The 23,173-nt window shown below is 34.9% G+C and overlaps 1 protein-coding gene across 1 annotated transcript in view; it reads left to right on the forward strand.

Annotated features, from left to right (window-relative positions):
* Window positions 1-23,173, forward strand: part of NPHP3 (nephrocystin 3) — a 42,076-nt gene that overhangs the window by 14,004 nt on the left and 4,899 nt on the right. The window contains exons 9-23 of the mRNA XM_061194667.1: window positions 531-704; window positions 2,641-2,744; window positions 3,721-3,835; window positions 4,092-4,235; window positions 4,726-4,823; window positions 5,875-5,977; window positions 6,406-6,488; window positions 7,928-8,066; window positions 10,470-10,634; window positions 17,292-17,386; window positions 17,967-18,089; window positions 19,482-19,671; window positions 19,824-20,065; window positions 21,070-21,145; window positions 22,359-22,486. Of these exons, the coding sequence (XP_061050650.1) occupies window positions 531-704; window positions 2,641-2,744; window positions 3,721-3,835; window positions 4,092-4,235; window positions 4,726-4,823; window positions 5,875-5,977; window positions 6,406-6,488; window positions 7,928-8,066; window positions 10,470-10,634; window positions 17,292-17,386; window positions 17,967-18,089; window positions 19,482-19,671; window positions 19,824-20,065; window positions 21,070-21,145; window positions 22,359-22,486 (1,979 nt within the window). The remainder of the gene's footprint in view (window positions 1-530; window positions 705-2,640; window positions 2,745-3,720; window positions 3,836-4,091; window positions 4,236-4,725; window positions 4,824-5,874; window positions 5,978-6,405; window positions 6,489-7,927; window positions 8,067-10,469; window positions 10,635-17,291; window positions 17,387-17,966; window positions 18,090-19,481; window positions 19,672-19,823; window positions 20,066-21,069; window positions 21,146-22,358; window positions 22,487-23,173) is intronic.

The raw sequence follows: 23,173 nt of genomic DNA on the forward strand, positions 1-23,173 counted from the left end.
AATAAGATGAATTGAACAGAGTAAATGGCAGTAAGTGAAAATGGACATATTGACCAACTTTACTATTTGTAGGACAACATATTTTCAGTGATTAATATAAAGACTAGACATCATAGCAGAGATATTTGATATCAAGAAACCCCATCTTAGTAATTAAATGTTTGTAAAAATGTAAAGCAGCATATTTCTTAGGCATTAGCACGGTCTTTAAAATTGTTCACCAGCCAGATATAACCAAAGATATTGTGTAACATTTTTCAGAAACCAGATTCCCTCTGACTTTATTTTTAATGAATTAGAGTGGTGTTTGTTTTTATTATTTTAATATTTCTTTACTTCTTTTCTTTATTTTTAAACTGTTGCTTATTTTTATAGTTATAAATTGATCCCTGGAGGTACCATACAAAGGCCATAGGTTTGGGCTTGCCCTCCAAGGTAGGTGAGGGCCACCTTAGGCCTGTGTGCTGACAATACTGTACAAGGTCTTCACTTCCTTTGTTTACTTTTGTGTGCTTGCTCTTGGTGTTCAGGACATCCTGGGCTTTGAAAATACAGACCTGGAAACTAAGGATTTGGGCAGTGAAGATTCTATTCCAGAAGAAGATGATTTTGGTGATGTTCTGTGGGACATACATGATGAACAAGAGCAAATGGAAGCTTTTCAGCAGGCTTCAAATTCAGCCCATGAGTTGGGATTCGAGAAAGTAAGCATTTGGAGTATTGTTCCAACAAAGATCAGTTGCTGCTTAAAGCCTGTATCATAATTGTGGTTTCACCTAATTATAGTCAAGGTTAAGGATTGTGCTAGTATCTGCCCTCATGGCTTAATTATCCATGTTGAGACATGTGCTTAGGTTTGTATCATATGAAAGATGTGTGAGATTCAAATATACTTATGAATATCAAACATGTTTAGTTACAGATTAGGATTTATCAACTACATGTTTATTATGCTACCATCTGCAATTCACCAGACCAAGTTTAGGATACCTAGGAAACTTGATGAAAATAGTAAGGCTCTCTATTGTTCCAATTCTTGGAGGAATCAAAATATCAAACATTCAGAAAAAGCAGAGTAGTTAATGCAGTAGGCAGGTCAGTCCTTCAGCATCCTTAAATATCTAAGCAAATAAACAAAACTAGAAGTGCACAAAGAATCTGTGTTCAAGTTCAAAAATACTTAATAATATTTAAAAATTAATATAAGAACTAATATCTTAAAGAATATTACAGTAGCTATCACTAACAGCTGTATTTTTATAGGATTTTTAATGACTTTCATAATTTAGACTGTCAGTGTTTATGTCCTGGTTCCACCATTTCCTCACTATGGATTTTGATCAAGTTACTTAGCTCTAAACTTTGACTTTCTTGTCTGTAAAATGAGGATAACTAATAACACCTATCTCACACGGTTGTTTGGGGGACTAAATCAGGTCATGCACATAAAGCACTTGGCACAGTACCTGGCATATGGTAAATGTTAAATTGTTGTCATTTTATAAGAGAGGCATTGCTATCACTATTTTATTATATAAATGAAGAACTTAAGGTCCAGATTATAGTTTGCCTAAGAGCATACAGGGTGTAGATTGCAGATGTGAGATTTTAACCTAGGTCTTCTGGCTCCAAATCCTATGCTTTCTTCTATGGCAAGGGGTCTTAATGTGGGAAACATGGGTCTATAAATGGGCTTTAGTTGGGACCATGAACTAAATTGTTAGGATTTACAAGGTCATAAATCAATTAAGCCCTTTTCTTCTTGAGAAGTATCATTTCTATGAGAAATACTTGAATTCCTGGGGAATATGATATGACAAACAGAAAAATTGATTGAAAAACTATACCAAGTATTTATTGTAGTTGCTGGAAATTTCTGCTACCCTAAAGCTCGCATAAACTACTTATTTATTACACATTCTTTTGATTCCTCATTAGCTATCATTTAGACCACTGGTACGCTTAATAAACATTCTAACCCCCAAGATGACTTTGGAAACTCCTTTATAACGACTGAGATATTTCAGTTTTCTGAGCATGTCCTTTTCAGCTCTGAACGAGGTTTTCCTATCTGGGGAAAGCCTAGGAAATAGGAGTTCTCGGACTTTGCATGGAACACATGCAGTTTCAGAAAGATCTCAGGTGTCCTGGCTTGGTTCTCAGTAGCATGTTGGGAGACTCCAAGGCCCCAGACAAGACCCTCTCTTGTTTCTCTGGAAACTGAGATGGTCTCCAGGACAGGTGTTCTTCTGACCAGGAGATGTAGGATGTCTGCTGGTGCCTTCAAGGCCATCTGTGGTACTTCCCATGGTTCAGGAACTTAGGGTAATGCAGTAGTCTCCCTGCAGCGTTCTGCAGGACATCTGAATGGTACAAAGCCCCATGGGGATCTGAAAGGTTGCCCCTCATCCATTAATACTATGGTAGGAGAAATTGGGGCCCATTCTTAGTTTACTACTTTGGACATATTTAACCAGCCATAAAAATAAGCAATTATGAGGGTGCTATTGATTAAAAGTAGATTTCATTTTTTCATGCAGCTTTTCTCCACTGATTTCAGAGGATAATCAGAAATTGACTCTATTTAGTATTCTAAGAGGCATGTTCTTCTTCACAATTTAAATTCATTTTTTTTTCTAGTATTACCAACGCCTTAATGATCTAGTGGCAGCACCAGCACCAATTCCACCCCTTCTTGTATCTGGAGGACCAGGCTCTGGAAAGTCCCTTCTTTTATCAAAGTGGTATGATTCAGTGCAATTAAATTGTTGTCATTGTCATCATTTGAATTACTGAACTCATTCAACAAAATAAATTATTGAATGTCTGCCTTGCTGCAGGGCCTGTACTGAACATTAAAAAAGCAAAAGGAGTGATATAACAGACTCATGCCCTGAGATATATACAATTTGAAAGTTAGAGAGAAGATACAGAATGAGAAAGGAATAGGAAATGTGAGCATTTGTGATTGTGTACATAAATTATGTAGGTCAGAGCTAAGGGAGTGGTCACTGTGGCATGGAATTAGGTGAATTATAGAGGGCATGTGCCTTTATTTTCAATTACTGGCTTCATCTTAAAAGTTTCATTGGGATTTTAAATATTTGAAACAAGACAAAGACTGACTATTTAGAGTAGAATAAATCATAAAGAATATCAAAATAAAGGATAATCTTTACTGTGAATGCAAACTAGTTCTTCAAATTATGGACTAAGGTTCATATAAGCTAATAAACTCTTAGTTTTATTTTAGTTCATCATATTATTGAAAAACAAGTGGTAAGACCATTTTCTTTCACTCATAGTTATTATTTACATTGAGGAGTTAGTGTATGTTGTTTCCTTTTTATTGCCCTTTTATTCAGAGTTATGTTTGGAAATACTATTTTTATACTTAACAAAGAAACTTCCTTTTTCCTTTAATAACATACTTGTAATTAAAGGTTAATGCTCATTTTACTAATACTTTAACTCAAATATATAGTGTTTTGGTTTACGTTAGTAACACCAATTTGTAATTAAAATGAAGCTATAATTTTTAATGGTTTATTTAAAAAAATCTAAAAGTGGTGTAAAAATGGAAGTTTCCCATATTAATTCAAAATTGACTGACCATGTAATTACTAACAGGTAGCATTTGATGCTTAATGCATTGTGAATTCTTTTTTTGTTGACCGTAAAGGAGCTTCATCAGTCTTATAAAAGGTCTTTTTCTTTCAGGATCCAGTTACAACAGAAGAATTCCCCTAACACACTAATTCTTTCTCATTTTGTGGGGAGGCCCATGTCAACCAGCTCAGAGTCTTCCTTGATTATTAAACGACTGACTCTAAAGGTAGAAAAATATACTGTCTTTTGGAGTTATCAGAATTTTTATTTAGATTCAGAAGTTGTCAGGCCTGAGTACCTGATGATAAACCAATTTTCAGTATTACACATTTGTTTTGGTTTTGCATAAGGTTAAAAATTATACTCAATGCAGTTGGGTCCTTTTGGTGACAATTTTGGTTTAAAATGCAGAGACAGAAATATTTCTCACCAGTTGTGATACAGTGTAGCTACTTTAATTTGCATGTGTTCTCACCTTGTAGTTGATGCAGCACTCTTGGTCAGTATCTGCTCTGACACTGGATCCTGCTAAGCTTCTGGAAGAATTTCCACATTGGCTGGAAAAACTCTCTGCCCGTCATCAAGGCAGCATCATCATCATTATTGATTCTATAGATCAAATTCAGGTATGTTTTCACTTTGTAACCTATTGATATACTCAGAAAGAGACAAAAATATTAGTAGTGACTATAGCAGACATTTAAATCATATGTTTGTGAGAAGAAATTGTTGATGTTGTTTCTTTTATTTCTGCTTAATTTCTAGAGAGGAAGCATGTGGATAAAAAAAAAATATATATATATATATATGCCAGTAGATGCTAGTATCTTATTGGGAAGGACCAACTGTATTTTCACAATTAGCAAATATTGTTCATTTTGACATGGTTTTAGGGCCTTGACATTTCCTTACATGCCCAGAATTCAGATCAGTGATAGTAGTGTTTTGCCACTTGTTCTTCTAATATTCTGAGATAAATCATCCAAAAAATAAGATTTTATCCTTAATAATAATGAGAAATTTAATGAGAGTTTCATTTTACTTGGGGAGCTGTTATTGGGTTGCTTTTGAAATATTTTGAATTAATAGATGGAATTTTGTTTTTATATTTTTAAGCAAGTTGAAAAACACATGAAATGGCTGATAGATCCACTGCCAGTGAATGTAAGAGTAATTGTTTCTGTGAATGTGGAAACATGCCCTCCAGCATGGAGGTAAGTGCTAAATTTAATTCTTTCAGATTACATGAAATTTTTAAAGTATAAACAAAGAAAGGTTTTTGATATGTGTATTTCTCATATTTTTCATATGATGTCAGTGAGGATGGGGAGAAGTGGACAAATTCAAGAAAAGGATGCAATCTATAGGATTTGGTGGGAGGTTAGATCAGAGATGTGAGGAAGAAAACTAGGATAGCTCCCAGGTTTCTGGCTTGAGAAATTAAGTAAACTGTGGTTCCGTGAACTGAGATGGGAAACACAAAGGATGGGCAGGTTTGTGGAGCAAAGGTCATGACTTTTGTCTTTGGACATGGTTTGTTTGAGTTGCCGATTGTAGCTCCAATTGGTGATGTCTAGTAGGCAGTTAAATTTATGGGTGAGGAAAACGGGGAAGGCCGGGCTAGGAAAAATAGACCAGAGACCTGTGGTCCTGAAATGCAAGCTCACCTTAACAGTCCTCAAAAAGGGATGCAGTGGCTGAGTTCTGTAAGGCAGTGTTTCTTGACCTATTTTTGCCCCACCCTAGGAGCCCTTTAGTGATTTTCTTCCTAATCACCTGCCAAGAAATGTTAATACTGTACATACATCATATATCGATTCATGAATATAAACAGATATGTGTGTATATTTGTGCTTTATGCATAAAGAGAGTAAGATTTCCCCTCCCCAACAAACAATTTTCACCACCCCATTGAGAATGGATGTTGTAGGGTGTAAATTCTAATTGGATTACAAGTAATCTGTGGATGAAGACTGTCTGACACTATTCCTCACAGGCACTAATACCTATGTTGTTTTACTGATGGTATAGAACATAGAACTGGAAATGTTATACACTTCGTGTATAAGCTATTTATAACAGTGTTTTTTGTGATTAATTGTTAAAAAATGAAATAATATGATTAACAGAGATTAATTTTTTTATTTTATGAAGGCAGTGTAAAAATTTAATTCTTGTAATGGACTTTGACTTGTCTTGTAGGTAGATTACAGCTTTGTTGTATTATTAAAAGAGAATTTCATTTTTCTTTTCTTTAAATAAAAGGTTGTGGCCTACACTTCATCTTGACCCTTTAAATCCGAAAGATGCAAAATCTATTATAATCGCAGAATGCCACTCTGTAGACATTAAATTGAGTAAAGAGCAGGTAAGTATTTTTAATTTTGCTGCTTTCTTTTACTCTCTATAGCTTTCCTTATAAAAACACCTTATATGAGACTTAAAATTCAATATAGGTACTCTATATGGTTCTAAGGAAAATTGGAACTTAGTAATAATTACTTTCTTAAATGAATTTACTCTTAAACTAATAACAGATATAGAAGAAGCGATAAAAAAGACTTTGGTCTTAAGGTTTACTTTACTATATTATATTAAGCAGTATTTTAAAAGCAAAAAAGCATTTGCATGTTGACGGCATCTGTGGTCCAGTACCACACGGCAGTGATGCCGCTGATGAGGTGGCAGGAACCGTGTTATTTCTGCAGGGATATTTGCTGATGGCTTGGTTGTAAAGACCGCTTAATTCCAGGGTGGTTTTGTATTTCTGTTTTGTTTTTTGGTAAACTGGTGCAGGAGAAGAAGCTAGAACGACACTGTCGTTCTGCTACAACCTGCAATGCCCTTTATGTCACTCTTTTCGGCAAAATGATTGCGTGGTAAGTGGTGGTTATTTTATGTCATCTTCAGCATGTTTATGTTTGCTGCAGAACGCTTCTTCACCGTGTGAAACTGAAAACTGATCATTATGACAATCTCTTGGGCCACTAAGATTCTGTTTATTCTAACAGTGATACTAACAACCGTGAGAATGTGACTTATGACTGAAGATTGCTGCTAGTCCTTGAATATCAGACCTTGTTGGATATATCTGTCTGGTTTTCATCACAATAACCTTCTCCTGACTGGAGGTTGCAAAAGAAGGCCATCTTTGGCCTCAATTTGGGGCCCACCCAGGAGTGCTCATTGTCGCCTCCTTGAGGCCCCTAGCTTTGAGAAAGTGAGGAGACAACTGAGGCATAAAAATGTTATTTCAGGTGTCTTTCACTATCAGTAGGTAGGTATGTAGGTAGGAATTTTTAATTGTCTCTGTTCCCACGTCCTGATAAACCTTTCATCTTACAATAGGTCTTCTATTTTAGAAATCCATTCATAATTTGCCTTTAGATACAGTAGAGAGTTTTACTACTTTTACTTCTTCTTCAGTACAGCCTCACCTACTTTGTCTGTTTGCAAACAGAGGTAAAAAAGATCAACACTTGTTTTGGTATTCATCACAGTAGGTTGTAATCCTAGCACAACTCATATTCTAGACACTAAATCTAGTACTCTTGTCTCTTAATTCCACATTCTCACCTGAAGCACCAAATTTGAAACGAAAAAAGTCTTCTGAAACTTTAAATTGAAAAAAGTCTTCTGAAACTTTGAATTGTCCATGATATTTTCGCTGTCCCCAGAGTTGTGGCGGTACATCTGAGAACATCAGTGGCTTGCATAAGTACAGTTCAAGAGTCATGCATTTCATAATAGTTATTGAAATTATCTCTTTTAAGAGGGACTATGGAACCATTTTTTTGTTTTTCCCTATTCTTTGCATATCTTTATATTTAAAAAAGAAACTACTGGTAAATATTGTGTAATATTTTAAAACAAACCCCATTTACTGATTTTCTTTAGCCTGATGTTTTCCAAATTCTGGTTCTATTTTTTTTAATTTAATTTGCATGGCTAACTAATAATACTTATTTATAATTATTTTCCTGCTTCCTGTATGTAGGCGGCAGGCCTCTAGGTGATAAGAACCATGTCTTATTCATTTTTGTGTTCCATAATGTATAGTAATTACTTGACACATAGTTAAGTCCCAGCATATGTTTATTGAATTGAATTAAATAGTAATACACTAAAGTAACTGTGATGACTATAGCAGCCCCATAAAACTAATGTTTTCCTGTGTCATGTTTTATTGAATTCCTGTTGTTATCAGTTAAACAGTACAAAACATAGAGGTAAAATAGAGCATTGTTTTTATTTACCCCAAATTTTTCACAGATGTTGGCAGACTGTAAGAAATTAAATCTGTTCTCAATTCCAACAGTGCTGGGAGAGCAGGCAATTTAGATAAAACCCTTCTTCAGTGTCTCCAGTGTCAAGATACTGTTTCATTATATAGACTTGTTCTTCGATCTATCCAGGAGTCCATGACAAATGATACAGATAAAGAGCTAATGAAACAGGTAAAGTGTAATAAACTTATAAAGGGAAAATTATTTTGCCTTGTTTGTATTTGTGTGTGAATTGAAGTAAACAGTAAATCCTTGTAATGCTAAATATGTTTCGAGCATATACTATACCCACTACCATAGTGTGCTGTGGCCAGAAGTGATATCTCAGGGAATTTGCATTTTCCTGATTATCATGGAGATTTTTCACCTTTTCATGCTTCTTGGTTATTCTTGTTTCCTCTTAGGTGAATTGCTTGTTCAAGTCCTTTACCCATTTTTTAACGGAGTTGACTTTTTCTTGTTGATCTGTTAGGAGTTTTTAAATGTTCTACATATTGAATACAAATCCTTTGTTATAGAGTTTGCAAATCAGTGTCTTTTTCCTGTTCTTGTCTTTTAACTTTATGGTGTCATTATACAAAGTTTTATTTTAATGAAGTCAGATTTATCAACAGTTTCTTTCATGGCTTATGCCTGTTGTATCTTATTTTTTTTAATCCTTTGCTATCATAAAAGTATTCTTGGGCTTCCCTGGTGGCGCAGTGGTTGAGAATCTGCCTGCTAATGCAGGGGACACGGGTTCGAGCCCTGGTCTGGGAAGATCCCACATGCCACGGAGCAACTAGGCCCGTGAGCCACAACTACTGAGCCTGCGCGTCTGGAGCCTGTGCTCTGCAACAAGAGAGGCCACAATAGTGAAGAGGCCCGCGCACCGCGATGAAGAGTGGCCCCCGCTTGCTGCAACTAGAGAAAGCCCTTGCACAGAAACGAAGACCCAACACAGTCAAAAATAAAATATAAAAATAAATAAATAAATAAGATTACTATAAAAAACTCAGCTTTAAAAAAAAAAAAGTATTCTTATATTTTTTTCCCTTCAAAATATTTTATAATTTTGTTCTTCATGTGTGAGTCCTTAACTCATGATATATTTTTATTTAATGTGTGAGGAAGGAATCTACATCTTTTTTTTTTTTTTTTTTTTTTTGGCTACGTGACTTGTGGGATCTTAATTCCCTGACCAGGGATTGAACCTGGGCCACGGCAGGGAATTCCCAGGAACCTACTTCTCAATCTTTTAAAATACAGCTAGTTAATTATTCATTTTACTTAATACATCTTTTCTACTGATTTGGAATGCCATCTGTCAAGTATCAAGCTCACATATAAACATGAGTCTGTTTCTAGGCTTTTCTGTTCCAATTTACTATTCCTTGTCAATACCACTGTCTTAACTATTAGAACTTTAAAGTAAGCTTTGATATTTGGTTAGGCAAACCCCCTCTTAATATTTTCCACAGTTGTCTTGGCTCATTTCCCACATGTATTTTTAGAATTGGCTCAGCAAGTGCCATGGAAACTCAATATGCAATTTTAATTGTAGTTGCATTGGATTTAGAGACTAAGTTGGGGGAAATTATCGTATAAGTCTTCTCCTTCATGGAAAGCTAAATAGCTCTCCATTTATTTAGTCATCTTCTTGAATGATGATTATCAATAACATGTTATCTTCTTCCCCATAAAAGTCTTAAACATCTTCTGTTAAAATTTGTTTCTAAGGACTCTGTAGTTAAAATAACATTTTAAAATTGTTTGTTGCTGGTTATTCAATTTAATTTTTGGAAATTTACTAGCAACCTTGAGGAATTCTTATAGTTTTAACCTGGATCCATTTTTATGTCGATTTCTCAAGTTGGGGGTTCCCCTGGGGTTGACTTTTCATTCTGCCTCTAAGCCCACAGTCTTCTGTCTGTTGGCTGTTTCCCTCAGGCACTCCATCACTAAGGGGACAGCCTTTGAAAGGTCCCTGTGTTGGCAAGCATTCTATCATAGTTCCAGCTCCTTGCTTCACAGAGCTTAAAGGCTCCTCTTCCATCCCGACTGTGGGTGTGAAAACCCAAGCTAAGTTACAGGACTGCTGCTTATCCTCTCTCCCCACTTCACCGGGGACAGCAGCTCCAGCACTTAGCCCTCTAATTTTCAGTTTCCTATTTATTTGGGTTACTTGGGGGATTTCCCTTTCTTTTCTGCAGGTTCAGCTGTGCTTTTGGAAATGTTTTGTTACATGTTATCTGACATTAACAGGCATTTGTAGTAGGAGGACTGTTTTCTTCCACCATCTTCCCAGAATCAGAACTCTGTCATTAGTTTTAATAATACACTTCCTGCAGTTTTAATTTTCACTAAACTTTTTCTATATGTGTGTTATCTTTGGTGTGCTAGACTTCATATGTACACTATCTTATTATTGCCTTTTGGAAGGTGTGTTTTAAGAAATCTGTTTCTTGTTTTAGTAAATCACTTGAATGATAAATTCAAATAAGTTAAAGTTTAAAAGAATTGTGGAAATTTTAATGGCTGTTAGTTACTAATAGAGGTGCTTTATAATCATTGTTAATTCGTTTTTCTACCTAGATTCTCTGCCTTGTAAATGTTAGTCACAATGGTGTGAGTGAATCAGAATTGATGGAACTCTATCCTGAGCTGTCCTGGGCTGTCTTGACCTCCCTTATTCACAGTTTACACAAAATGTGTTTGTTGACTTATGGTTGTGGTTTGCTCAAGTTTCAACATCTACAGGTAAATGTTACCTTAATAAGGTTTTTTCACTTATTGAAATGTCCACATATCATCACATATGTATTATGCTATATAATACCACATCATTTCAAATATTTCAATTACAAGACAAAATTGAAATCTCAAATTTGGCATTACAAAAATTTTTTCCAGTGATTTTAGGTTAGACACAAAATTTGGCTAATATTATTCTTATGAAGTAAGTACCTTTGTGAAATGGCTATTACTTTAAAAGGTAGTTTTTTCAATTTTATGTTTCATTGAATTGCTGATATATATGTTTTAAGAACTTGGGCTCTGTAAGTCACTCTGCCTCAGTTCACAGCCCAGCTCTTCACAGCTTAATGTAACTTTGGGCAAGTTCTCTGAGCCTTGGGCAGATGTTTGCAGCTTACCTCAGGGGTTGTAAAGATAATTAATTGAGGTGGTGAATAATTAATTGATCCTGATGAGGTCCTAGGCATGATGTCTAGCACATAGTAAATAATGACTAATATAAATTTTTTTTCCCATATACTAGTTTGCATCTGCTAATACCAAACTGCAGATCCTTCCCTCCCCCACCCCCCTTCCCCTTGGAAACCACAAATCTGTTTTCTGTCTGTGAATCTGTTTCTGTTTCACAGATATGTTCATTTTTGTCATATTTTAGATTCCACATACAGTATTTGTCTTTTTCTTTCTGACTTACTTCACTTAGTATGATAATCACTAGGCCCATCCATGCTGCAAATGGCATTATTTCATTCTTTTTCATGAATGTCCATCTGTCAATGGACATTTAGATTTTTTCCATGTCTTGGCTATTGTAAATAGTGCTATTGTGAACATAGGGGTGCATATATCTTTTTGAATTATAGTTTTGTCTAGAAATATGCCTAGGAGTGAGATTGCTGGATCATATGATAATTCTATTTTTAGTTTTTTAAGGACCCTCCATACTGTTTTCCATAGTAGCTGCACCAACTTACATTCTCACCAACAGTGTAGTAGGGTTCCCTTTTCTCCACACCCTCTCCAGCATTTGTTATTTGTAGACTTTTTAATTACGGCCATCTGACTCGTGTGAAGTGGTACCTCATTGTAGTTTTGATTTGCATTTCTCTAATAATTAACGATGATGAGCTAATTTCATGTGCCTATTGGCTATCTGTATGTCTTCTTTGGAGAAATGTCTATTTAGGTCTTCCACCCATTTTTTGATTCAGTTTTTTGTTTTTTTGTTATTGAGTTGTATGAGCTGTTTGTATATTTTAGAAATTAAGCCCTTGTTGGTCGCATCATTAGGAAATATTTTCTCCCAGTCTATAGGTTGTCTTTTTGGTTTTTTTATGGCTTTCTTTGCTGTACAGAAGCTTGTAAGTTTGATTAGGTCCTGTTTGTTTATTTTTGCTTTTATTTCTATTGCCTTGGGAGACTGACCTAAGAAAACATTGGTACGATTTATGTCAGAGAATGTCTTGCCTATGTTCTCTTCCAGGAGTTTTATGGTGTCATGTCTTTTATATTTAAATCTTTAAGCCATTTTGAGTTTATTTTTGTGTATGGTGTGAGGGTGTGTTCTAACTTCACTGACTTACATGTGGCTGTCCAACTTTTACAACACCACTTGCTGAAGAGACTGTCTTTTCCCCATTGTATGTTCTTGCCTCCTTTGTTGAAGATTAATTGACAGTGGGTGTCTGGGTTTGCTTCTGGGCTCTCTTTTCTGTTCCAGTGATCCATATGTCTGTTTCTGTGCCAATACCATGCTTTTGATTGCTATAGCTTTGTAGTATTGTCTGATGTCTGGGAGGGTTTGTTCTTTTTCCTAAGGATTGCTTTGGCAATTCTGGGTCTTTTATGGTTCCATATACATTTTAGGATTACTTGTTCTAGTTCTTTGAAAAATGTCATAGGTAATTTGATAAGGATCACATTAAATCTGTAGATTGCTTTCAGTAGTATGGCCATTTTAACAATATTAATTCTTCCAATCCAAGAGCATGGGATATCTTTACATTTCTTTGAATCATCTTCAGTTTCCTTTATTAATGTTTTGTAGTTCTCAGCATAAAAGTCTTTCACCTCCTGGGTCAGGTTTATTCCTCCGTATTTTATTTTTTTGGATGTGATTTTAAAAGGGATTGTTTTGGTTTTATTTTTTACATTCCCTTTCTGATGTTTCATTATTAGTGTAAAGAAATGCAATGGATTTCTGTATATTAATCTTGTATCCTGCTACCTTACTGAATTTGTTCATCAGTTCTAGTAGTTTTTGTTTGGAGTTTTTAAGGTTTTCTATATGTAGTATCATGTCATCTGCATATAATGGCAATTTTAACTCTTCCCTACCAATTTGAATACCTTTTACTTTTTTTCTTGTCTGACTTCTGTGGCTAGGGCTTCCAATACTATGTTGAAGAGAAGTGGTGAGAGTGGTCATCCTTGTCTTCTTCCAGATTTTAGCGGGAAAGCTTTTATCTTTTCACCATTGAGTATTATATTGGCTGTTGGTTTGTCATAAATAGCTTTTATTATTTTGAAATATGTTCCCTCTATACCCACTTTGGTAAGAGTTTTTATCATGATTGGATATTGAATTTTCTCAAATGCTTTTTCTGCATCTATTGAGATGATCATATGATGTTTGTCTTTTCTTTTGTTGATGTGGTATATTATGTTGATTGATTTGCATATGTTGAACCATCCTTGTGACCCTGGGATGAATCCAACTTGATTGTGGTATATGATCTTTTTAATGTGTTGTTGGATTCAGTTTGTTAATACTTTGTAGAGAATTTTTGCATCTGTATTCATCAAAGATATTGACCTGTAATTTTCTTTTTTGGTAGTGTCTTTGTCTGGTTTTCGTATCAGGGTGATGGTGGCTTCACAGAGTGTCTTTGGGAGTGTTCCTTCCTCTTCAGTCTTTTAGAAGAGTTTGAGAAGGATAGGTATAAGTTCTTCCTTGTACGTTCAGTAGAATTCCCCTGTGAAGCCATCTGGCCCTGGACTTTTGTTTGTAGGGAGTTTTTAAATTACAGATTCTATTTCACTTCTAGTTGTCAGTCTGTTCAAGTTACCTATTTCTTCTTGATTCAGTTTTAGTGGGTTGTATGTTTCTAGAAAGTTGTCCATTTCTTCTAGGTTGTTGAATTTGTTGGCATGTAATTGTTCATAGTATTCTCTTATGGCCTTGCACCAAAAAATATTAAACCCACACAGCCTACTCAGGGATGCTGCCATATAAAAATAGCCCTCCAAGACCACAGTAGATAATTGTTTCTCCTAAACTCATAGAGCAAGAGAAATATAAGTAAAATGAATCAGAGGAACCACTCCCAATTAAAAGATCAAGAGAATTCCTCTGAAAGAACAAACAGTGAAACAAACCTCTTCAGTCTAATAGACACTGAGTTCAAAAAAGAGATAATGAAAATACTGAAGGAATTAAGAAGGACTATTGATAGAAATACAGATTACTGTAAAAAGGAACTAGAAACTATAAGGAAGAGCCAAGAAAAATTAGATAATTCACTTGCTGAAATGAAAACTGAGCTAAAGACAATGAATAGCAGAATGAATAATGCAGAAGAATGAATAAGTGATCTGGAAGATAGAATAATGGAAATTACCCTATCAGAACAGCAGACAGAAAGCCAAATGAAAAAAAAAAAAAATGAAAGCAATATAAGAGACCTATGGGATAATATAAAGCACGCCAATCTATGCATAATAGGGATCCCAGAAGGAGAAGAAAGAGAAAAGGGGATTGAAAATGTATTTGAAGAAATTATGGCCGAAAACTTCCCAAACCTAAAGAAGGAAACAGATATCCAGGTTCAGGAAGCACAGAGGGTCCCAAACAAGATAAACCCAAACAGACCTATACCGAGACATATTATAATAAAAATGGCAAAAGTTAAACATACAGAGAGGATTCTAAAGGCAGCAAGAGAAAAACAAAGAGTTGATTACAAGGGAACCCCCATAAGGCTATCAGCTGATTTCTCTACAGGAGTGTTGCAGGCCAGAAGGGAGTGACAAGATATGTTCAAAGTTCTGAAAGGGAAAAACCTGCAACCTAGGAAATTCTACCCACCAAGATTATCATTTAGAATAGAAGGAGAGATAAAGAATTTTTCAGACAAGCAAAAACTAAACCTATACTAAAGGAAATATTGAAAGATCTTATCTAAATAGAAAAGAAGTAAGAATCTAGGGAAGAGAAAACCACAATTGGAAAGTAAATCACTTAAATAAGCCAGTACACAGATTAAAAAAAAAAAAAATTTCTGTGAAAGTGATGATTCACAGAATCACACATGAACCACAACGAACAGCAAAAGGACAAACATGAAGATGTAAAAGAGGACATCAAAATCATAAAATGTGGGAGAAGAGCATAAGAAAATGTAGATTTTTTTTCTAGAATGTGTTTGAGCCTATGTAACTACCAGTCTAAGGCAAGTAGATATAGGAAGGGGTTAACATACTTGAAAAACAGGGTAACCATAAATCAAAAACATACAATAGATTCACAAAAACCAAAAAGAAGAGAACATAAGCATAATACAAAAGAAAATCATCAAACCATGAAAGGAAAAAGAAAAAGAAAGGGACAAAGAAGAGATATAAAATCAATGGGAAAACAAGGTTTAAAATGGCAATAAATACATATCTATCAATAATTACCTCAGCTGTCAATGGACTAGATGCTTCAGTCAAAAGACACAGTGGCAGATTGGAGAAAAAAACAAGAGCTGACAATATGCTGCCTACAAGAGACCCACTTTAGGGCAAAGGACACACATAGATTGAAAGTGAGGGGATGGAAAAAGATGTTTCATGCAAATGGAAATGACAAGAAGGCGGGGATTGCAATACTAATATCAGACAAAATAGACTTTAAAACAAAGGCTATAAAGAAAGATAAAGAAGGACACTATATAATGATATAAGGATCAATACAAGGAGAGGATATTACACTCATCAACATATATGCACCCAATATAGGAGCACCCAAATACATAAAATAAATACTAACAGACATAAAGGGAGAAATTGATGGGACTACAATAATGGTAGGAGATTTTAACACCCTACTCACATCAATGGACAGATCTTTGAGACAGAAAATCAATAAGACAGCAGAGATCCTAAATGATTCAATAGAACAGTTAGACTTAATTGATATTTTCAAGACATTACATCCCAAATAAAGCAGAATACACATTCTTTTCAAGTACACATGGAACATTCTCTAGGATTGACCACATACTAGGGCACAAAACAAGTCTCAACAAATTTAAAAGTATAGAAATTATTTCAAGCATCTTTTCTGACCACAATGGCATGAAACTAGAAACCAACCACAGAAAAAGAAACGAGAAAAAAAAAACAATTACATGGAGACTAAGCAACATACTACTGAAAAACCAGTGGGTCAATGATGAAATCAAAGAAGAAATTTAAAAATACCTTGAGGCAAATGACAATTAAAACACAACCATACAAAATCTATGGGATGCAGCAAAAGCAGTTCTTAGAGGGAAGTTCATAGAGATAAGAAAAATCTCAAATAAACAACCTAACCCACCACCTAAAAGAATTAGAAATAGAACAAACAAAACCTAAAGTCAGCAGAAGGAAGGAGATAATAAAGATCAGAGAGGAAATAAATAAAGTAGAGATTTTAAAAACAATAGAAAAAAATCAAAACTACCAAGAACTGCTTCTTTGAAAGTAAACAAAATTGACAAACCTTGGGACTTCCCTGGTGGCACAGTGGTTAAGAATCCGCCTGCCAATGCAGGGGACACAGGTTCAAGCCCTGGTCCGGGGAGATCCCACGTGCCGCAGAGCAGCTAAACCCCTGTGCCACAGTGACTGAGCCTGCACTCTAGAGCCCGTGAGCCACAACTACTGAGCCCGCATGCCACAACTACTGAAGCCTGTGCACCTAGAACCCGTGCTCCGCAACAAAAGAAACCACCACAATGAGAAGCCCATGCACCGCAACGAAGAGTAGCCCCCACTCACCACAACTAGAGAAAGGCCGCGTGCAGCAACGAACACCCAATGCAGCCAAAAATAAAAATTAATTAATTAATTAATTAATTAATTAATTTAAAACATTGGCAGACCTCTGGCCAGAGTCACCAAGAAGAAAAGAGAGAAGACCCAAATAAACAAAACAAGAAATGAACGAGGAGAAATCACAGCAGATATCACAGAAATACCAATATAATTCTTATCATCTGCAATGCCATGGTTGATTTATACATGTAAACAAATGTAAATGAAGTCTTTCATTTGAGTATGCTGTGTTATATATGCAGGTGTGGAATGTTTGTAATTTCACAGGCTTATCTTTCTCCTTTATTGTATATCACTTAAATATAATTTGCTCTTTTTAGTACTTTTGCAAAACACATTTCAGATTTTTAATGTATTCACTAAAAGTTTGAATTGAATTATATTTTGAGTTCTTACAGGAATTCTCATGTCAGTTTATCACATAAATATATACCAAATTTTAAAGTATTCTAATGCTCTTTCTATTATACAACTATAAAATTGAAATAATTGTAAATTTCTTTTTACAAATTCATTGTTAGATTGTACAGTGACTTACAGAAAATAGACTGTAATGTTTTTTCTTTTTCTCCATAGGCTTGGGAAACAGTGAGACTAGAGTATGTGGAAGGTCCCACCATTATTTCTTCATATAGGCAAAAGCTAACCAACTATTTCACCATGCAGCTAAGGTATTGTAAACGTCCATGTTGTTTTTCTGTAGCTTCTGCAACACGCTCTACCTCTGTGTCCTTATTTCTCTTTCTTGCGTAACTTAATGTATAAAAAATTTCCTTATTATTTTAAAAGGTTAAGTCCTCTCCTATTCTGTTAATGCCAAAAGAACAAAAGATGATTATGTAAGTCAGTCTTTTAATATTATGCTGAAGATTTAAACTTAAGTGATATCAATGCAGGATCATTTTATTATTTTTATTTTATTCTAGTTAAATAGTTTAAGTAGTTTAAAAATATGTGTGTGTCTGTTTATATCTGTGTGTGTATATTTGTGTCTATTAATGTTTTTTTAATAGTTCAATTTTAGGAAAATAAACTTTAGAGTTTGGTCAGTGGTCCTGAATATCACTTTATTTTCATAGTTAGATTGGTCAAGTTTCTGACTTTGACCTAGTTTTCTCAGCACTAGATTATACTCAGAGTCAGGGATATATCTCAAATGTCTCTCTCCTCCTTTAGCATTTGTCTGTAGCATTTTGAAGTGATCTCATTGTAGCAGTGTATTATTGAATGTTGTCCCTTCTCTTCTAATAGTCAGGACCGAGTGACTTGGAGGAGTGCAGATGAACTGCCTTGGCTATTCCAGCAGCAGGCAAGTAAACAGAAGCTGCACGATTGCCTTCTTAACCTCTTCGTGTCTCAAAACCTCTATAAAAGGTAAGAAACTTATTTGTAGGACATCTTTTCCCAGAAAAACAGATTTAAACAGTTCTTCAGTGTAACAAAGAAAAATGGCATTCTTCATTTAAAAATTAGTCCAGTTTCAGTGGTAACTGAAGTGTAAAACGGTGTGGGAGAAATTTTAATACAATTTGCAAATTGCCGCAACATCTACTTTTTCCAAGAGGTAAACAAGAAAGATAGAGTATTGCAGTTTTCATAAAATCAGACCTGGAATGCTCTTGAGATAGCTTTGTATCTTAATCTTTCACTGAAGCAGGTTTAAATCCAGACCACCCAGAGAGGCGGTTCATGATGTCTGCCTCTCAGGGTATTCAAATATTTCAAAGTATAGCCTTCAAAACAGACTCTGGGCTCTACAGAGAATCTGACTGGTGTCAGAATTTAAAGAAAGGATTACCCTTTTTCATAAATGTCTTTTTTTTTTTAAGTTTTTATTTTGTCTTTTTGGCTGTGCCCTATGGCATGTGGGATCTTATTTCCCCGACCAGGGATTGAACCAGTGCCCCCTGCGGTGGAAGCACCGAGTCTTAACCACTGGACCGCCAGGGAAGTCCTTCATAAATGTCTTATTGTCTCTCCTGGTGTGTTTGAATTTGCCTCTGGCAGAACCACCTTTTTATGAGACAACCTTCTGACTTCTAAGCCCTACGAGGGGGTTTTTCTGTCTCACCTGGAAATTTACTCACTTCTCATAATTTAGATGCATAATTTGTTTTGCTTCTTAGTGAACTCTCTCAAATTTCTTTGTTGCACCTTATAGATTATTTCTGATCTCCATCCCAGTTTTTCATGATTTCATTTGAAATCAGATTCATCCTTTAGTTTACCAGCTCTCCCATCCTACTTAATACCATCAACAGATGAATAAGCTTACTTTTATCATTCAATTCCTTGATGAAAATACAAAGCAGATATTCTGACAGTTTGCCTGTGTTTCATTAGTTTCTTCTGTTCTGATTTCTATCATTTAAAATAATTTTTGGGTGAACTCAGCAGTTGACTGCATATCATGAAATGTCTAAACAGGATTATGATAGGTTTCCATTGGTGAGTAACCATAATGATATTAATGGTAGCAGCCAACACTATGGAGTACTTGCTACAGGCCATAATCTCCTTACAGTAACACCTGAGGCAGGTGGTGTCGGTGTGCCCCTTCTGCAGATGAGGATGATGAGGTGTAAGAGAGCACACAGCTAGGCTGCTGTGGACTCAGATGGCAATCCCAGTCTACACCCTTACTTCACTACACTGGACTAGCCTACTAATAAACTATCAATAGCTTGATATGAATTGTGGCATCTTCACTCAATAGTGGGGTTTAAAGTTTCTTTTTCATTAAATTACTGTTATTTGTTGCAATAGAGGACACTTTGCTGAGTTGCTGAGTTACTGGCAGTTTGTTGGCAAAGACAAAAGCGCGATGGCAGCAGAATACTTTGATTCATTGAAGCAGTATGAGAAAAACTGTGAAGGCGAGGAGAGCATGATTTGCTTAGCTGACCTTTATGAAACCCTGGGGCGATTTCTCAAGGATCTAGGCCTTCTCAGTCAGGTAAATTCAGCAGGGAGTTAGAGACTGTGTGGGTTTTCATGTTTACTCTTCTCTCCTTCCTAGGGGTTAATGCAGCTTTTATTTGTTGTGCTAATCAGATCTTACAGAATTTCACTCACTTTAATTGGCCTTTAACCTTTTTCTTCCCGCAGGCTGTGGTGCCTTTGCAGAGGTCTCTAGAAATTCGAGAAACAGCTTTAGATCCAGATCACCCACGAGTAGCTCAGTCCCTCCACCAACTAGCGAGTGTGTACGTGCAGTGGAAGAAGTTTGGCAATGCTGAACAACTATATAAACAGGCATTGGAAATCTCAGAAAATGCCTATGGTGCGGACCATCCACATATTGCTCGCGAACTTGAAGCACTTGCAACTTTGTACCAGAAACAAAATAAGTAAGATTTCAATTGGGAATTCTCTGGTTTTATGACAGGGAGTTACAGTTCTTAATGTACTTGTGTGGGAGGCTTTGTTTTGTGGCTGTGTTATTTTTCCTTATCCCATATTTTCCTTATCCTATATTCTTTTGAATCCACCATGTTCAAATATTATTCTTGGTCTGGGGGGTGAACAAAAAACTAGAACTACAAGATTCATCTCTATTTCAAGATGTGCAAAGGATAGAGCATGGACTTTGGAGTCATATAGTTGGGTTTGAAACCGGGCTTCTTCGCTAACTCTGTAATATTGAGTGTACTACTAATACAGGGGGCAGCAAACTGTCGCCCACATGCCAAGTCCAGAAGGTCCCCTGTTTGGGACGTAGAGTTGTAGTGTAATACAGCCACATTTTTTTCATTTACATATTGTCTGTGGTTGCTTCCATGCTTCAACAGCAGTTTTGTAGTTGCAACAGAGACCACGGGACCCACAAAGCCTAAAATGTTTACTATCTAGCCCTTTACAGAAGAAGTTTGCTGATCCCTAGTATAATAAGCCCTCTGAATGATATCTCTTCCTCTATCTGAAATCATTTGTTTTGCTCAATCATAAGTGATACATATTGGAATTTTTTCTTTTAACTTCTAGAAGTATTTCACACAGATTTTGTGTGATTTTCACATTTCTATTTGACAAAAAATTAACCTGTGTGGAAGCTGATATAGCAAACTAAAGTTTTGGATTTTCATTTAGTTAGATCACCCTTTAGAGATTCAAAATGAGTTTAATCAGTTAAAAACAGTTAAGTGTCAGCTACTTGGAGGACTAGATTTGTTTTGTTAGATTTTGTTTTATGAAAGTTTTTGTTAAAGATTTTTAATTCCATATGACTATCACTTCTAGAAATAATGCTGTATTTAATTAGCCAAAAAAACTTTACACTGTTGGTTTCATTTCACTGAAGTATGACACTTTGGACATATGTTTCTTTCGTTTGACTTTTTTTTTTTTTTTTAAGATATGAACAAGCTGAACATTTTAGAAAAAAATCTTTTAAAATTCGTCAGAAAGCTACAAGGAGAAAAGGCAACTTGGTAATGAGAGATTTCTTTTGTGTTGTGTTTTGAACGAAAAGGAAAAGAACATCTCTGAATATCATAATGTAGATGCATAAACCTCACATATTTAAGAACTTTAGATTTTAAAGTGACTTCTACGGAAGTACTGATTAACATTTTCTTATTTATAATACATGTTTAAATATTAGTATCACTGAGAAGTACAAATTAGTAGACTTTTAAAAAGTGGAACTATGTATTGTGGTAATCGTTTTACACTACAAACGTATCATCATGTTTTACACTTTAAACTTACACAATGTTATACATCAATTATATCTCAATAAATCTGGGGAATTTTTTTTTAATTTTTAAAAAGTAGAACTATTCAGTTAATTTAAAGGTTAGATTTTAGAAGATGGACTTAAAAGCTGTTTCAATTCTTTAAAGGGTTGGAAAACAGAATAAAAGAAATTAAGTAAACATTTTATGTTAGATTCAAATGCCAAGAAATTATTACCCTTGAGTGCAAAAAATTTTTCATTTTTCTAAGCTGCTAATAAAATCTAAATATAGCATATTTGTTTGTTTTAACTTAAAATGCTATGTGCAATTTTTTAAATAGAAATATATTTGACATCTGACATTGTATAAATTTAAGATGTACAACATGTTTATCTGATGCATTTATATATTATAATGTGATTATTACCATAGCGTTATCTAACACCTCTATCACATCACATAATTATCATTTCTTTTTTGTGGTGGGAATAATTAAGATCTAGTCTCTTTGCAAGTTTGATGATTTTAATACAGTATTTTTGCTTATATTCGCTATGCTGTACATTTGAGCTCCAGGACTTATTTTCTTCTAGTTGCAAGTGCTATGTGCAATTTTAAGTACCCGATATTTAAATGTTTAGTAATAGGGTTAATAAATATATGCATATTAATTCTGTTTCCTAATATTTTTGAAGCACTTTGGGATTCAGTTCATTTTGCTAAAAAATCTCATAATTATTTTCACAAAATAGTTTTTTAATGAATTTAAGAATGTGATGCTACATGGAAGTATATATATTTTCATAAATCATTAGATTAATTCAGTATGATACTTAAAGTAATTGTAATCTACTTTAAAGGGAAAAAAAGGAGAAAGGATTTTTTCAGAACCCTAGTATATTGCTTCAGAATCAAAGATTGCACTTACTTGGTGATTGTTGTGAATTTCTTGTGTTTGCTCCAGTATGGATTTGCCCTTTTACGTAGACGGGCCCTACAGTTAGAAGAGCTCACGTTAGGTAAGGATACACCTGACAATGCTCGGACCCTCAATGAACTGGGTGTGCTCTACTATCTTCAGAACAACCTGGAGTGAGTACCATGGTGTTAATAATGAAAACAGGTATCCATTTTGTCTCTTAGATACAAAGCTGTTTTACATTTCTATCAAGCTAAGCTAGAAAAAATTGATAGAAACCATGCCAAATTTCATGTATGATATGTTATGAACATGACCACACTTAACAAGGACCATGACATTTTCTCTACTGTTTCCTTTCACATTGTTTCTTTAGTAACTAAAAAGTTATTCTCTAGCTTCCCTGGTATGTTTTATATGTTTATGAAAAGTGAGTTTGTATAGATATTGTACATAAGATCTCACATAAGAACAAACTTGGGACTAAAGAATGTAGATGGCTGCTAGTTTTATTCTTCAGTTTATTTGAGCATAAAGACTCACAAAGGCATTAATATTTGTGAAAAAGAGGTGTTTTTGGACTTCTTTGTATGTCAGAAAAATATAACAAATTTGACACTTTGGATACTAGAAAAACACAACAAATATTTAGCCCACTTCACAAAGGGTTCTTTTATTAAAAATTATTTAGTACTACAAAGGGAGAAAGAAAGAATACCAAAATGTTTTGAGTTTGGCCTAGTAATTTTTAAGATATAAAAAATTTGTTTTGGAAACTATTTATGGGTTTGTCTTTTAGAAGTGAAGTGGAGGATTGAGACAATCGTCCAGATACTTCAGGCTTTCACACTATCAGGAAA

The sequence above is a fragment of the Eubalaena glacialis genome, chromosome 6 (genome assembly GCF_028564815.1).
Source record: "Eubalaena glacialis isolate mEubGla1 chromosome 6, mEubGla1.1.hap2.+ XY, whole genome shotgun sequence".
Lineage (NCBI taxonomy): Eukaryota > Metazoa > Chordata > Mammalia > Artiodactyla > Balaenidae > Eubalaena > Eubalaena glacialis.